Here is a 17,135-nt window from a genome sequence, read left to right as displayed (position 1 = left end):
GGCGATTCAGCTGCTGCAGAAGGCACACGGCCTGGCTGCTGCTGTCCGCTCGGTTCCCGACACACGCACATAGCGTTGTGCACACATACACACTCATAGTACACACACATGCGCACACACGTACACACACATACACTGCCCAGGACTCTTGAGCCAAACACGCCTCATCCGTGTTCTCTGTCTACACCCCTTGGTGGCACAGTTTGTGGACGGGGAGGCAGGGGGCGTGTCCCAGAGCAGTAAATCCCCCGGGACAACAACTGGTCCCTCCCCTTAAAGCTCGGTTGTGCGTAAGTCTCCCTGGGGTGGACAAATGGGTGATCAGAGCCTCTGCCCCAGGGTTGCTGGAGCCCAACCTGAGCATCTAAGATGCAGGGGCAGGTGGAGGAGGGGTCAGGAGAGCTTCCCCAACCCCTCACCCAGGACCTGGACCCCACCCAGCCCAGGTGGGGCAGGACCCTGGCCACGCGGCGCCCACTTCTGGGGGGAAGACCTTCCAGGCCAGCAGTGGGCTGAGGAGCAGGTAGCCAGGCCTTCAAGCTCAAAGCCAGGCGTCGCTTTGCACCCCGCCCCCGACACAGCCAGCTTTTCTGTGTCCCACAAGATTATCTCAGGCAGTAACCGAGGCCGTGCAAGCCTCAGCGCATGGAACCACCTGGCGTTTTCTCCCCAAATACTTTCCCTCCTCCTTACTTCTCCAGCGCTCTTCTCCACATCTCAGCTCAGAAGGAAGACAAGCCACTGAGTTGTGGGGGCATTTGTTATGCAGCAACAGAGAATGGAGACAGTGCCCTTAGCATGGAGGGAACAGAGCAGCCAAGTGACCAGCCCCAAGTCACACAGCATGTTCCTGGGAAACTAGTCCCCTATGTCCAAGGACCACTTCCTTCCTTACCTGGTCATCATCCCATTCCAAACCCCTCCCCCAGACTCACAAATCCTGTCTCTGGGGCCTTGTGAGTGTTTTGCCCCTCTCCTGTGAGGAGGCCCTTTGTCGACAGAAGCAGCCCTCCTTAGCTAAGCAGCACAGACAGGGTTAGGCTATGCCGAGGGCTCTCAGCTGAGAACTTCACAGAAAGGGCGGTGGAGGATGACTGAGGCGTGGGCTGGGCGCCTCTTTCATGGGAGCCTGGAGAGAGAGAGGGTGACGCCCGCAAGGGCAAGGGCCACATCTCTGGGCTGGGCGGCTCCCTCTTGTTGGCTTTTAGGGGACAGCCGAAGGGTTCCCGGAGCAGAACAGAGCTACGAAACCATCCTCACTTAGATGAGAGGGCTGCAGTGCAGGGGGGCGGTCTCCGTGGTGGGGAGGCCATCAAGGGCACCCCCAGAGCCCCAGGCCCCCACCCAGTGCCCTGTGGAGTTGTGGGCCTGGGCGTCCTGATTGGTGGAGGGTCCGTTTTCCAGCCCCAGGCTTCCTGGCAGCTCCAGCACCCCCCACACCCCGGCCTCCACCACTCACTTGAACTGGGGCATGTCCCTGCACAGCTCCACACTGGGCCGCCGGGTCCGGCACTCCAGCCTTGTCTGCGCCACCTTCAGCGGGCTCTCCTTGGCCACGATGGACCTTTCCAGCAGCATGATGGTGTTCTCCGTCTGGAAGATCTCCTGCAGCGTCTGCAGAGAACATTTGCGGTATCAGAAGGAACCTGATCTTGAACTTAGCCAGCCATAAGTACCCCCAGAACCGAGTGTTCTCAACAGATGTCACCTCACTGCGGGTGAAACATGCGTTCTCCTCCCTATCATCACTGGATGCCCTAGATCTGTGAGCAGTTCTAGTTTTCATGGTGCCCCTCCCCTGCAAGAAGGCTCTTTGTGGGTGGGCTGTGCTAACACCCCTCTCAGACTCAGCAGGGCCCAATGGTGAGGTGACATGTGCTCTGTTCCTGACAAGCCTAGGAGCTGTACCTACCATGGTGCCCCCACAACATCCTTCCTTTGGCTAATATATTCGTTTGCTGTTTCCCTCACTAGCATGTAAGCTCCCAGAGGTCAGGGGCTTTGCCTTGTCCATTGCTGTATCCCCCATTGCCAGGAAGAGAGCTTGGTGTAGAGTGAGGGCTATCAGATAAAATACAGGACGCCCAGTTAAATGTGAATTTCGGACTCACAACAAAGCATTTTTTATCATATGTCTCAACTACTGCATGAGACATAGTTACACTAAAAAACCATTTGTCGTTGATTTGAAATTCAAGTTTAACTGGACATTCTGCATTTTTATTTGCTAAATCTGGCAACTCATAGTAGGAGCTCAATAAATATTCATTGAATGAATGAATGAATGAATCACAGTGGGGTCCAGAAGTCTAGATTTTTAGCTAGCTCCTAAATGGTCCTTATGCACACTGAAGTTTGGGAACAGTGTGCCCTGAAATGTATATGGTCCTGTCCATCTCAGATTTTAATATGGGAAGCAGTACTTACACGTGAGTACGCCAGCACTCCTGAATGGAGTGGGGACTGCAAGTCTAAGACCCCGTCTCGCCTTCAGGGACTTTACAGTCATGTTGTTTTTCTCTTTGCCATGAGCTATGAAATATTCACAAATCATAACACGTACTGGGATGACTATTTTAGTTGGGTTGGGCCCATATTCTATGGGCAACAAGAAACTGCTTAAAAGATGCTTTTTTTCCAAAGAATTAAAGTCCTGGCTTCCCTACTACCTTAAGAAAAAAAGCCTACAAGGAGAGCATTTCTCTACTTCAAGAGAACAAAAGGATGTCCTTTTCCTCCTGGGGGTGAGATGGAGGCAGAGTGGGCTGCACTGCCTCTTCTTCCAAAGCCCACCGAGGAGGAAGGCTGACCCCTCACCGGGTCCTCCGTGAGCTGCCCAGACCAGAGCGACGCCAACCACACGCTGGTCAAACATTATCGCATGAGAATGTTCTGTGCCCAACACGTGGGAAGGTAAACACTCCAGTAAAGTGGGGAGAACACCTCTCTTAGAAGCCCTGGGGATTTCCCTCAGAAACCTGCCCTGTGGGTATGCAGATATGCAGAGCTCAGAAAACACCACCCCAGCGTACTGTGGAAGAAAATTGAGCCTTCTAAACAGGAGAAATGCTTCTCGGCACCTCACTGCCCCACGTGGAAACAGCCCCCCGACCTACTACCTAGATGGCCCTATTGGGGGGTACCTACTGCTGAGGTGCAGTGAGGGAGACATTACTGAGGTTTGGGCTGCTGGTGGTGCCCAGCCCGGGATGCTTCTCTCTCGCCAGTAAGGCTGCTGCTGGTGGAACCGAAGCCAGTGGCCTGTGGCTGCGCCTACCTTGGCTTCTCCTGTTTGTTCTCTCCCCTGCCCCTCTGGCCCCCAGCTCGGGGCCTGAAATGTTACAAAAGGCCTATCTCTCTGCTTTTAAAAACAATTTTATTGAAGTACAGTTGATTTACAATGTTGTGTTAGTTTCAGGTCTGCAGCAAAGCGATTTAGTTAAGTATATTCTTTTTCATATTATTTTCCATTATGGTTTATTATAGGATATTGAATATAGTGTCCTGTGCATACAATAGGACCTTGTTGTTTATCTATTTTACATATAGTAGTGTGTATCTGCTAACCCCAAACTCCTTATTTATCCCTCCCCCACTCCCTTTCCCCTTTGGTAACCATAAGTTTGTTTTCTATGCCTATGAGTCAGTTTCTCTTTTATAAATAAGTTCATTTGTGTCATATTTTAGATTCCACATATAAGTGATATCACATGGTATTTGTCTTTCTCTGTCTGGCCTACTTCACTTAGCATGATAATCTCTAGGTCCATCCATGTTGCTGCAAATGGCATTATTTCATTCTTTTTTATGGCTGAGTAGTATTCCACTGAATATATGTACCACATCTTCTTTATCCATTCATTTGATGGACATTTAGGTTGTTTCCCTGTCTTGACTATTGTGAATAGTGCTGCTATGAACATAGGGGTGCATGTATCTTTTTGAATTAGAGTTTTCTCCGGGTATATGCCCAGGAGTGGGATTGCTGGATCATATGCTAACTCCATTTTTAGTTTTTTAAGGAACCTCCATACTGTTCTCCACAGTGACTGCACCAATTTACATTACCACCAACAGTGCTGGAGGGTTCCCTTTTCTCCACACACTCTCCAGCATGTATTACTTGTTGACTTTTTAATGATGAAAAGGCCTATCTCATGAGTCTAAAAAAAGGGCTGACATTAATTCACATGTTCAATCACTTCTTCATTCACTCATTAATTTACAGATTCATTGATTCGCTTGTTGACTTAACTGCTGACTAGGCACCTACTGGGTGTTAAACACTGTTCTAGGCAGTGGACACAGCAGTCCACAGAACAGGCAGAAAAACCCATCTTCACAGAGTTACATCCTAGTGGATTATTCACCCATTCCTTTGCTCCTGTATGCAACATTTATTCAGCACCCACAAGCCCTTACTATTGTACAACTGCAACCATCTTTACCATCACAGAAGTTCAAGTTCCTTCCTGTCTGTTAAAAACACATATTGGATGCCTTTAGTGTGCAGGACATTGGTGGGAGATGCCATCACCTAAGAGGCATCCAATACATTTCAGTGTTCCAGGACCTCTTGTGTGAGCACAGCAGAGGGACAGGGACACAGCAACACAAACAAACTGGAGCTCCTGGAGAACTAAAACCTACTAATTATTTTTTCAAACCTGCTGACCACCTCCAGGAGCATGAGCACCGCCTCCTAACACCTGCTCATCCCCCTTGATTGGCAAAAAGCAGCTGGGAAATCCAGAGACTTCTGCACGCAGCAGGCTCCAGTTACATTTTAACAAGGCTGCTCTGCCTTCCTTATGTGTATCTTTCTAGCTACCCTCTGCTTCTGGCAAGTGCTGTTGATTTTCCAGCTGTAGAAGTAATATACATTTTAAACGACTTGATTGAAACAGAAGTATAAAGTAAACAACAGCCCAGGTGGCACGAGGGTAAAATCGGGAAGGCTGCCCAGGAGTGACTGAATTTGGAAAACCCTGTATCATACTGTGTGTCCCCCCTGGGCACCTAGATACAGCAGGTGAGAGAATTGAGAGGGAGCTGCGGAGCTTGGGGCGGTGATGGTGGGAGGAGGGTGGTAAGGGGCAAGGGCCACTGTGCAGCCCCCTGCCCCCCATCTCCTCCTCGGGGCTGGCTTCTTGAGGGGCTGAGGGAGGCGGGGTGGCTGGAACCAACTCTTGGTTTTTCTTCACCACCCCCTGTCCCCACTGGCATTTCCTGAGCGGGCCTGCCTGTGGATTTCCCACAACAGTAGGGGTTTTCCAGAATTGGCTGCTCTAGAACCCACTGATGACTCACACCCAAAGCAAATCTGCCCAGGTGGTCTATACTCTGACATAAAGGTTCTCTGGAACCTCCTGTCCAGCCTCTGTCACTCACTGTCAGGGTCTTCTTCATTGGAAGGGAGAAAACACACACACACACATACGCACACACTCCGTCATGGGGGCAGCCCCTCATGCCCACCTCAGTCCTGCCAGCCTGTGAACCTCCAAAAGCCCTGGGGGCAGTGACTCAGCCTCCAGAGGTTTGAGGAGGGTGACCCCCAAGGGCCAGGAGGCAGAGACCACATGGGCTGACCAGAGGCAGGGGTTGGAGGCAGAATAGCCTTGACCTTCCTGCTCAGGAGGAAGCTACAGTGCCAACACCGAGCTCTGAGCTCCAGGACAGCCTGGTCCCTAGACCCCAAATTCCATGATAGCCCCTAGGAGAAGAGTCTGAAGTCTAAGAGGGTGATGCACACATCCCAGCATGTCCACTCCTGGTATATACTCTAAGAGCTCAGACCACTAAGGAATACACGTGTCAAGAAGTTTCTGTGAGCTGGCAGCATCTGGGTGCCCATGACCATGGAGACAGACACATGACGAAATGGTCAATGAGCAGATGGAGGATTTCGGCAGCCAATAGATGGAGAGCATTAACCTCACATAGGCACAACGGTGGGTCTCTAATATGATGCGAGGTGAGAAAGCCAGGAAGCAATGAGCTATTTTATACAATCCCTTTTGAGAAAACTAAAAATCCATGCACATACAACGGTCATCCACATTTTGTGAGAACACATTTCAATCAACAGTCCATATTCATTCCATTAAAGAGGTCATATTCACTCATTCATTCATTAAAATGGTCATCTATGGAAAGTCATCTATGGGAGAAAGGGAGTGACCACAAAGAGTGGGGATAAAAGGGAATAAAGAAACGAGGGGCTTTGTACAAACATATGTGCAAGGAACCAAGGAGTATGATAAGCTCACCTCTCTTCAACAGGGTCAAAAGGGAAAAAAATCCCCACAATCCTACCAGATCTAAGGTTTCCTTTTAAAATAACTTTTTTAGTTTTTTTTAAGGGAGAAATTCAATTAAGGACAAAATACTATCTAACAGTAAAGGGTATTAATTCTTAAATTAGTTTGCACATTAGCATTACCTTGAGAGTTTTTTAAATTGTGGATGCCTGCCCCCTGCAAAAGGTTCAGATTTCATTGGTCTGGAGTGCATCCTGGGTGTCAGGATGTTTTAGGAGCTCCCTAAGTATAGCCAGAGTCAAGAACCATTGGTGCAGGTGAAACAGAGATGTGCAAACGTTAAAAAGTCTCAGAGGGAAGGAGATGGATTAAGGACCACAGTTAGGGACTTGGAGTAGCAAATCAAAACTGTCCGTCTTGGCAGGAAACCCCAAATGGGGTCAAGGGAGTAATTTCATCCCTAGGTAGAAGATATTTTTGGAGATATACATGTGGGTGATCTGTTCGCCATGGGCTTGGGTTTCCAGGAAGGGGTCTAGGGAAGGGGTCGCTGCCTCATCACAGGGTTTTCAGGTTTCTGGGGGAAGTCCGATGTCAGCAATTTGAAACCGTGGTGCTCCAACCCCAGTCCCAGAGCTGAGCCTTTGTCCCACCATGGCTACCCAGGCAATCCAGACCCCTGCCCAGGCAGGCAGGAAGCTCAGGGCACAGGCAGCCTTCCAAGGTGGGAAGCCCTGGGCAAGTTTGCACATGCTCTGTAACTCAGAATCCCTCAGACCCAGGTGCCTGTTACGTGCATGTGCACACATGCACACACACACACACACACACACACACGATGAGTGTCTCAAACACCTCCACCTCCCTCTGCAGGGGGAGAGAGGTGGAGGTGTTTGAGACACTCATCCACCTACCTGCCCCCAGAGCTGGTGTATCTCACACATCCACATCAAACCCAGCATATTCCCACCACAGGGCCTTTGCACGGACTATCCCCTCTGCCTTCCCCAGATATCCACATGGCTCATTCCCTCACTCCCTTCTGGTTATGGCTAAAATGCTCAGAGGCCCTCCCTGATCATTTCCTTTAAAATTATAACCCCCAGGAATGCCCTGGTGGTCTAGTAGTTAGGACTCCACGCTTTCACTGCCAAGGGCCCGGGTTTAATCCCTGGTCGGGGAAATAAGAGCCCACAAGCATCGTGGCACAGCCAAAAAAAACCCTAAAATTACAACCCCCAAACTGGCCAGCACTCCCAATTGTCCTAACCCTGCTTTATTTTCTTTATAGTCCTTACACCTTCTGTCATACTGAGCTTTACTCACTAATGTTGTTCATCATCCCCCACCAGAGAGTAAGCTCCACATGGGGAGGGAGTTTTGTTTTACTCACTGCAGAATCCCCAGTGCCTAAACCTATCAATGCCTGGGACACAGTAATAATAATAATAATAACAACAACAACAATATCATCTAACACTTAAAATAGTGTTTACTGTGTGCCAGGCATTTTGCTACGGGCTTTGCTTATATCGACCAATTAGTAGGTGCTTAATGAACACTTCCTCCCTGGATGGACCAGTACACACCATGGGGTGTTTGGTTAAGAAGAGAGCACAGACATTGGCACCAGACGGCCTGAGTCTCTCCAAATCCCAGCCCCAGCACAGCAAAGCTGGGTGACCTTAGGCAAGTGTCCTAGGCTCTCTGAGCCTTTCTAGTAAAACGGGGATCATAGCCATTCCCACTCCATAGAGTAGAGGTGAGGCCATTAGTGCCACGCCTGGGAGAAGGAGCTCTTGGAAACCTTAGCAAGTGTATAAACCCCTTCACTGCGGGCACACAAAGCTGGTGACACTCACACTCATTTGCAGTAACTTGAAAAGCATTGGTACCAAGTCCTGCTCTTCCTAAAGCAAGCGTGTACCTGTGTGTGTGTGTTTCTCCCACAAACCCTGGCAAGTGCCACAAGGAAGTCATCCTGCCCCTTCTCCCATCTTTCCTTGGCCAGCTGGAGATCTCTTTCCTTCCTTCCCTCTCTTCCTCTCTCCCCAGTCCCTAAGCTGGGGAAGGGCTGCCCTGAGCCTCAGAAGCCCCCCTCTCCCCGAGTCCCCAGGGATGTTAGCCTTTCTGCTCCCACAAAACCAAGGAAGTAGGGGGAAAGCTGCTCCTGGGGCAGGGCGCAGGCTGGCTCACCGGAGCAGCTGGGCGAGCCGCTGTGGGATTGGCCCAGGGGGTCACCCCATGGGAGGAGTCTCAGCAGCCTTGGCCGGAAGCTGGAACTCAGCTGGGAAGGAGGGGGTGGGAGTGGAAGGGTCACCTCACTCCCCTCCCCAGGCCCTAGCTCTGGGCCCTGTGTGCTGCAGGCTGCCTGCCAGTCAAGATTGCGAGACTGTTCTGCCTCCCACATACCGTGCATGGGGGGGCAGGGAGGGCAGGTCACTTCAGCTCACTGAGTCCCTCCGTGATCACACAGATCTAGGTTCAAATTCCAGCTCCTGCTTTTCCCCGCTGTGTGACCTTCAAAGGGTCACTTAACCTCTCTGTGCCTCATGCAATCATGCATTCGATATCTACTGAGCCCTTCACTCAGTAGCCCCTTCTATGGGGCCAGACACTGTGCAGGGCGCTTGTTCTCTTGTCTGTAAAGCCAGTACGACAATAACAACTCACCCACCAGGTTGCTGTGCAGATTAGTGTATGAAGTGCTCAGTCCAGTGCTGGCATAAGCCATGGGCTGTCCTGCCTCCCCACCCTACCCCCAACTCCCATCCTGCAATGTTCAGTCTGTTAGGAGATTTTTCCTCTGTGATCATTGGTCTTTTGTTTCTTTTTAATGTCAGGCAATCTGAAGAAACTCAGATTCGTTTGACAGAATTTGTCTTTGCAGGCAGCTTCAGCTCCCTCAGACCTCCAGTCCAGGGCTCAGGGTCAACCTCCATCAACCCACTTCTTTGGGCATAAGGGGTCAAGGCAGGGGTCACCTGCTCAATCGAGAAGGAGTGTCCTCTTTCTCAGCCTCTGGAATGTGGCTCAGAGGGGAGGCAGCTCAAGGCAGAAGGTGGGCCACATCCCCCCTTCCCCCAACCGGCCTGGGGAACCAAAGGTCTTTCTGCTAACAACCCCTACCCGCTCCGCTCCAGGCAGATTCCCAGCCACGGCGGCCTCCATGCAGGCTCTTGGAGGTAAGAGCCCTGGGCTGGAAGTCAGGAGACTAGGGTCCTGTCTAAGCCCCAATGCAAACCAGCTGTGGCGCTCACACCCCACTCAGAGCCCTGGGCTGTGGGGAGAGACCCAACTTCCTCGTCCAGTGAATGTGGACTCAAGGCCTGTCTTCCTCACTGGCTAGGGCACTGCAAGTGCTCCTGGACCATGTACATGCTCTACCCATCACCCATCAGCCCCGCGTGCCCGGAGCCACTGCCTCTGAGATCCGGCCTGAGAACTGTCAGCTACAGGTATGGCTGTGTGTGTGTGTGTGTGTGTGTGTGTGTGTGTGTGTGTGTGTGTGTGTGTGTGTGTGTGTGTGATTTTGTTTTTAAGTCTTCAAGTCAACCCCCACTCAGATGGCTGGGAGTCCCAGTCACGCAGCCTTCTGGAGCCTTTTGAATATGCTGTAGACAGTGGACACGTTTTTCTGTAAAGGTCTGGGTGGTAGATATTTTAGGCTTTAGGAGCCATATGGTTTCTGTCACAGCTGCTCAACTTGGCCACTGCAGTGCAGAAGTAGCCCCAGACAATACGTAAATGTATGGGGTATCTGTGTTCCAGTAAAACTTTATTTACAAAAACAGGTGGGGGCGGGGAGCAGATTTGGCCCTGGGGCTGGTAGTCTGAGGCTCCTGCTATAGTCCCTCACAGAGGAAGTCCTGACCCCTCTAAGCAGCCCATCTCACACGAGGCTGCTGCCCCTCCGAGGTTTCCCAGGTTCAGAGAGAACAATCTCTCTAGCTCCTTGCTACTCAAGGTGTGGTCTGTAGACCAGCATCACTGGATTCTGAGCGCTTGGCAGAAATGCAGACTCTCAGGCCCTACCCCAGACCTACGAAGGTACTGTGCCTTTTAACAAAACGCTCAGGTGATCACGGGCACATTAATGTTTTAAAGCAGAAGGACATGGTCATGTTTGTAGTTTGAGGCAAATCTCTCTGGCTGCCATTTGTAGGGTGGACAGAGGGGACAAAGGAGGGAAGAAGATGGCCAGTGAGGAACTGAGAGGCAGGAGGGCCCACACCAAGGCAGGATGGAGAGACACAGAAGGAACGAGTTCACAAGAGTATACAAATGGCAAAATGGGGAGCACTGGTGATGGCTGGAGTGTGCCAGGGGAGGAGGGGCCAGCCCCTAAAATTGGGAGGAGCTTCCTGCCTGGGTTCAAATGCCAGCACCGCAGGACTGAGCACATAGCCTTGGCAAATTGCCAAGCCTCTCTGAGCCTCTGTTTCCCCATCTGTATAATGGAGATAATAACAGTATCTACCTCAGAGGGACTGTAAGGGTTGATTTAGGTACCCCATGTTTAGCACACTGGCTGGCACCTAACAGGCACTCTGTAGACCTCAGCACTTTCTATCCATCCATCTATCCATCCATCCATCCATCCATCCATCCATCTATCCATCCATATACCCATCCATCCATCCATGCATCCATGCCTCCATCCATGTACCCATGTATCCATCCATGTATCCATCCATCTACCTATCTTCTACCTTTTATCCTTTCTTTTTTTTTTTCTTTCTTTTTTTTTTTTTTTTTTTTTTTTTTTTTTTGCGGTATGCGGGCCTCTCACTGTTGCGGCCTCTCCCGTTGCGGAGCACAGGCTCCGGACGCGCAGGCCCAGCGGCCATGGCTCACGGGCCCAGCCGCTCCGCGGCATATGGGATCCTCCCAGACCGGGGCACGAACCCGTATCCCCTGCATCGGCAGGCGGACTCTCAACCACTGCGCCACCAGGGAGGCCCCTCTTTTTTTTTTTTAAGTCAAACCTTAATGCCAGGAGACCAAGGCTTCTCAGTCTTGGCACTACTGATATTTGGGGCTGGGTTATTCTCTACTGTGGGGCTGTCCCATGCACTGTGGGATATTTAGCTGCATCCCTGGCCTCTACCCACTAGATGCCAGTAGCACCGCCTACCAAGTTGTAATAACCAAAAATGTCTGTAGACATTATCAGATGTCCTCGGGGTATAAAACTGCCCGTTGGAAGGCCACCGATCTAGTGGTTATTATTATTGTTGTTGTTGTTAGGCTGTGGTGGTGGGAGTGGGGGAGATGTTCACATTAACTTAAAGAATGAACTCTAGAGCGGAACACCTAGATTCAAATCCTGGCTCTGCCATTTACTTGCTGCGGTGGGTGGGGGTGGGGGGCTTTAGGAAAATACTTGTCTGCAGTTTCCTCATCTGTAAAATGGGGCTAATAGTAATCCCTTCTTCATGGGGTTGTAGGAGGGAAGATGAGTTAATGTTAGAAAAGCACTTAGAACTCTGCCTGCACAAAGTAAGGTTAATATGTCTTTTGTGGTGATGGTGAATTTTTTTTCTCTCTTCTGCTACTTGTAATCGGATGGCAAACTAGATTGTGATCATCCACCCTCAGACCTTGTTGGGGTCCCCAGCGTGGGGAAAGGGTGAGGTCTGAGCTGGAAATGGTCTCTGGTCTTGAATGGGGTGTGAAAAGCACTTGCCAGGTCTGCCTCAGACGAAACCAACCTCAGCTCAGTGGAAAAGGGCGCTGATATTCCTGGCTGCAGTAGAAATCCACCCAAAGCCTTTGAAAGGGGGAATGTGTTTGGCAGAGTTGTCGGCCATGTAAAACTATCTGCCTGCATCTTGTCTTGTGACAGTAGAGAAAGCTTCTAGGCTTTCTCTAGGGCCGGGAAATTATTTTTGATGTGGAGGGAAAAAACAGATTTAGCAGTTCCAGCCGGCTTTGGGCTTCTGGATGCTTTGTGCAACCTTGCAAATTTATTGTTTTCCAAATTGCATGAAGCCAAGGGGTTTCCAAGGAGATGCCTGGCTCAGTGCGGCTCCCCAGCTTAGGAAGGCAGCTTGGAATCCTTTTTTTTTGGTCAAACGGTGGAAGATTTTCAAGCACAGCCAAGCCCAGGGGCAAGAACTAGTTGAGGAGAGCTCCAGAGGGACTTGGCCAGAAATGCAGGGCATGAGAGTGCCAGATCTTTTTTTTTTTTTTTTACCATTCTTATAGTTAATAGTCAAACTTGGCACTCCTGACATTTGGGGCCACAACTTCTTTGTTGCAGGAGGCTGTCTCATGCATTGCAGTGTTTAGCAGCCTCCTTGGACTCTACCCACTATCTATCTGGTAGCAGCACGCTGCCCCCCACCGCCCAAGTTGTAACAAACAAAATGTCTCCAGACATTGGCAAATGCCACCAGGGAGTAAATTCAGCCTGGGTGAGGATTACAACTCTGGAGGAGAGATGTTGAGTCAACCCTGCTCGCAGTTTCTGTCCAGAGGCGGCCAGCTGCCTTCAGACAATGCCAGGCCAATACAAATATCAGCTGCTCAGAGGCCATCTGGGGTCAGGGGTCCGGAAAGTCCTGGAGGGCTCTGGAAAGTCCTTGAGGGGTGGGGGCTCCCTGCTAGAGAGGACACTTGTATGATTCTGTGAAAATTCATGGAAATCTACCAGCTCAGGCCCCCGAGGCTCTTCTTCTTAATGCTTATCACAATTTTTAATTAATCATGTATTTACTTATTTTTTTACAACTGGTCTCTCCCACTAGAACATAAGCCTCCCTGAGAGCAGGGATCATTGCACCCCCAGCTCCTAATTCAGAGTCTAGCACACAGGATGTGCTTAGTAAATACCTCTCAGGGAAGGAGGGAGGAGGGAGGAAACATTTGTTGCACGTCTACACCTGGGAGGCACATCTGGAGAACTGGTTAAAACTCGGATGGCTGGACCCCAGAGTTTCTGATTCAGAAGGTCCAGGATGGGGCCCAAGAATGTGCACTTCTAACGAGTTCCCAGGTGATGCTGATGCTGCTGGTCCAGGGACCACACCTTGAGAACCACTGGTCTGAACTCTGAACCTTTAGTTCTCAACCTTGGCTAGGGAGTTTCAAAGGTTGGATGCCCAGGCCACACCCCAACCAATTAAATCAGAATCCCTAGAGATCGGGGTGATTCCAATGTGCGAGGGTTGAGAACTGCTTAGCTGTACCTTTTCTTTCAATCCTTGCAGGATTATTCCTCTCTCAGAGATTAGGAAACCGAAAATCAGAGGAGTTACTTTACCAAATTCAACCCTGGTCTTTTGATTCCAGAGGCCATGTTCTTTCAGTCACTTTGCTTGTCCCTCCCCATCAGTAGGTTATAAATCAGACCACAGTTTTGTTTTTTGGGTTGTTGTTGTTGTTGTTGTTTTGTTTTGTTTTTTACCATTTTTATAGTTAATAGTCATTGAGCACTTACAAGGTGACCAGTCCAGTGTGGATGCTCTTATTCTCAGAGCAAATATTTGCCAACCATTATTGATCCCATTTGACAGAGGGAGAAACTGAGGTACAGAGAGGTGGGGCAATCTGATCTTGGTCACATGGCCAGGAAATACTAGAGCCAGAATTGAACCCAGCCATCTGCACTGCACTATGGGGCTCACATGTGGGAGAAGAGTGTCAAGATGGAAGAGGAATCTGGACCAGGATGAGGCAAGCATATGTGAAAGCCAGGAGTATAGGTGAGGCTGGGCAGCAGGTCCTGAGTAGGCAAGGAGCTGAGGACCCAAAAGTGAACAAGTCACAAATTGGAAGAAACTAGGAGACTGCTGGGACACACCCATACCCAGGAGGTGCCAAGGCAACCCTCTGCCTCCGCCAGGCTTGCATCTTATATTCTTCTTGTCTCAGCAGCAACCAATCTCGGTGATTGCCCCACGCAGGGCTTCCAGTCAAAGCATATGATTGGCTAACACCAACTGCAGAGGGCAGTAATAGCTTCCTTGAGTATCAGTGGTCCACAAAGTGAACTCAGAACTACCTCATTTGCACTGTCCTTAGCTCCTACCCGGGCCATGCTGATCCACGCTCATTTTCGGCCCCCTCTGCTGTCTGGTCTCTCCAGCATCCTGCATTTGTTGGCTGCCTTCCCAGCTCTGGACCTTGGCCCTGTTTCCCTGATCCCAGCCGTTCCTCTCTCATTTGGCACAGTGTCACCGTGGACAGACAGCGGTGACCCAGCACCCCCACCCCATCAACCCGCCATTTCACAGCCCTCAGAACTGCCCGTATCTGAGCTCTCGTGGACCCCTCAACCGGGTGTCCCCAGGCCCATACCTCCCAAGTACAGTGATGAGACCTGAGCCTACATGACACCAGGGAGCCTTTGATTCCTCTTGGTACTAAGGTGAGCATCAGGCAGAGAGACCTACTGAACTCAGCCCCAAGGCCTTTCCTGAGGGTTACCTTGGAAACCCTCTACATACCCACATACCCAAGCATGTCTGAACAATTATTTAGTCTACTTCTTCAAAGCAGCTCCTTTTTCAGCCTTGAACAAATGTATTTGAAATGGCATCTTTATATCATTGCCACACGTGGAAAATGAGTATCTCTTGCCATTGATAGAAAGTACCATCACAGTAGAGAAGATGGAAAGAAAGACCTTGATTCTAAGTTCTGTTGTCTTTCAAAGGTTCAGTGCCAGCTTGAGGCTTGAGGCCTGGCTGGAAAGGGGGATTCCCACACAAAAGAGAGATGGCAAAGACAGATTAGCGTCACATCAAGCCTTGTTCCTCGACCCTATTGGAAGGATTGACGGAGGGAACTTGAAACGAGAACTTTCTCACTAGGATGCAATGGTGTTTAAGGCGTGGCCCGGCCCCTCCTCACCAGAGGCAGGCAGGCCGGCTCCACATCCCCTGGGCTGGGCTGGTTTTAGAAACGAGCCGTCAGAGCTTGTCTGCGGGCACTGGTGCTGGAAGGGATCCGACTGCTTGCAAAGCACAAAAGCTTTTCCCACTCCACCACGGGTCCCAGGCCTCGTTGGACAAACAGAGGGGCTGGCGGCAGGCGCTGGGGCCCTCAGATGGCGACTGCGGGCCCTCACCCCACAGACACGCGCCTTCCTGCCCTGACGCTGCCTCCTGGGGCAGGAGAGGTTCTGCTGGTGTTAATGACCAATTGGAAGTTGAAACCCCAAAGAAACTTCAGAGTAAAAGCAAAACCTTTCAAGGGGCAAACTCAGAGCCCCTCTGGGTTCTCTACAATCCTTTCCAGGCCTGGCTGCTTTCTTGCATTTCCTCCGATGCACAGAGCAGAACGTGCCAAGGTACAAGCCTGCTGGGATCAGGCAGGTGATGCAAATGTGCAAAGGGGGCCGTGAGAGAAGACGTGGGGACTGAGCCAGTCGGAGAGCCCGGGCCCTGTCCAACGAGGGGCTGTGGCCATTCAACTCCTGTTGGTTGCTCCCCTGTAGGAAAGTGGGCTCGGAGTTGCTAGAGCCACCCAGTTTGCCAGAGATTCTAGAAATCTGAACTTCTACATAAAATCTCCATTTTTTACCAAGATATTAAAAAAAAAAAAAAAACCTGAGAATGGGGGCTTCCCTGGTGGCACAGTGGTTGAGAGTCCACCTGCCGATGTAGGGGACACGGGTTCGTGCCCAGGTCCGGGAAGATCCCACATGCCATGGAGCGGCTGGGCCCGTGAGCCATGGCCGCTGAGCCTGCGCGTCTGGAGCCTGTGCTCCGCAATGGGAGAGGCCACAACAGTGAGAGGCCCGCGTACCGAAAAAAAAAAAAATATATATATATATATATATATATATATATATAATAAAAACCTGAGAATGCATAGAAAGGTATGTATGTGAAGGTTCATAGTAGCTTTATTGGTAACAGCCCCAAACTGGAAACAACCCTAATGTCCATCGACAAGTGAATGGATAAACAAATTGTGGTGTATGGATACGATACATACCAGGGGTGTATACATACAATACGGTATCCATACAAGACATACAAGACACAGGAATAAGAAGGAACAAACTAGGAATCTCGACTACGCTGAGTGAAAGAAGACTAATGAAAAAAGAATGGGTAGGGTATGGTGCCCTTTATGTAATTATTCTAGAAAATGCAAACTAATCTGCAGTGACAGCAGATCAGTGGTTGTGTTGGAAAGGAGGGAGGGAGAGATGACAAAAGACATAAGGAAACCTTTTCATATGCTCACTACCTTGATTGCGGTGGTGGCTTCATGACATATACGTGTTAAAGCTTCTCAGATTCTACACTTGAAATATGTACAGTTAATTATGTGTCAAGTAAAAACAGAGCTGTTAAAAGAAAAATGTGAGAGGCCAAATAATATGTGGGTCAAGTTTAACCTCTGGACTACAAGTGTTTATTCCCTGATTTAAAAACCAGTCCGTCTGCATTACCTTAGACTGCACTGAGCACCATGCATTTCTGGAGGCGCTGCCATTGCAAAGGTGAGGGGTGCTGAGAAATTCTCATGACAGCAGTGGTGCAGACAGGCCTGGCCACGGTGAAGATGGTGACCCGGGGACACCAGCAGAGAGAGTCTGTCACCTGCATTCTCCAGCTAAACTCTCAAGGTTTTCTGAAAAATCTAAAGCAATTGAACTTTTTCTCTCTGTCAGTCTAGTCGGCCTATTCAAGTATCGAATGGCCTCTCAACAAGCTGCCAGCTAAACAGTTGGCTGTATCAAAAGCAAACAGAGCCATTAGGAGAACACAGCAATGGTCCAGGCAAGAGATGGTAGAGACCTGGGGCAGGGCAGAAGCAGAGGAGGGAATGGGGAGTGAGGAGATTCTGAAAGTAGAACCAACAGGATTTGCTGGTGGAGGGGATGTGAGGTGGTGGAGAAAGAGGAGCGTG

General features: G+C 50.2%; 1 protein-coding gene and 1 long non-coding RNA gene across 2 annotated transcripts in view; one reads left to right on the top strand and one right to left on the bottom strand.

The window, feature by feature from the left end:
- Window positions 1–17,135, bottom strand: part of TEKT5 (tektin 5) — a gene marked incomplete at its 5' end in the record, with an annotated part of 39,530 nt that overhangs the window by 2,995 nt on the left and 19,400 nt on the right. The window contains one exon of the mRNA XM_081256222.1: window positions 1,460–1,614. Coding sequence (XP_081112348.1) covers window positions 1,460–1,614 — 155 coding nt within the window. The remainder of the gene's footprint in view (window positions 1–1,459; window positions 1,615–17,135) is intronic.
- The window catches only part of LOC308628867, a 66,313-nt gene that overhangs the window by 46,639 nt on the left and 2,539 nt on the right, over window positions 1–17,135 (top strand). Inside the window, exon 3 of the long non-coding RNA XR_014017589.1 lies at window positions 9,613–9,721. This is a non-coding gene — a long non-coding RNA (uncharacterized lncRNA). The remainder of the gene's footprint in view (window positions 1–9,612; window positions 9,722–17,135) is intronic.

The sequence above is a fragment of the Mesoplodon bidens genome (genome assembly GCF_964165515.1).
Source record: "Mesoplodon bidens genome assembly, chromosome: 15".
NCBI classification, from domain to species: domain Eukaryota; kingdom Metazoa; phylum Chordata; class Mammalia; order Artiodactyla; family Ziphiidae; genus Mesoplodon; species Mesoplodon bidens.
Note: the sequence above shows the minus strand (reverse complement) of the source record. Positions and strands in the feature narration are given on the sequence as shown.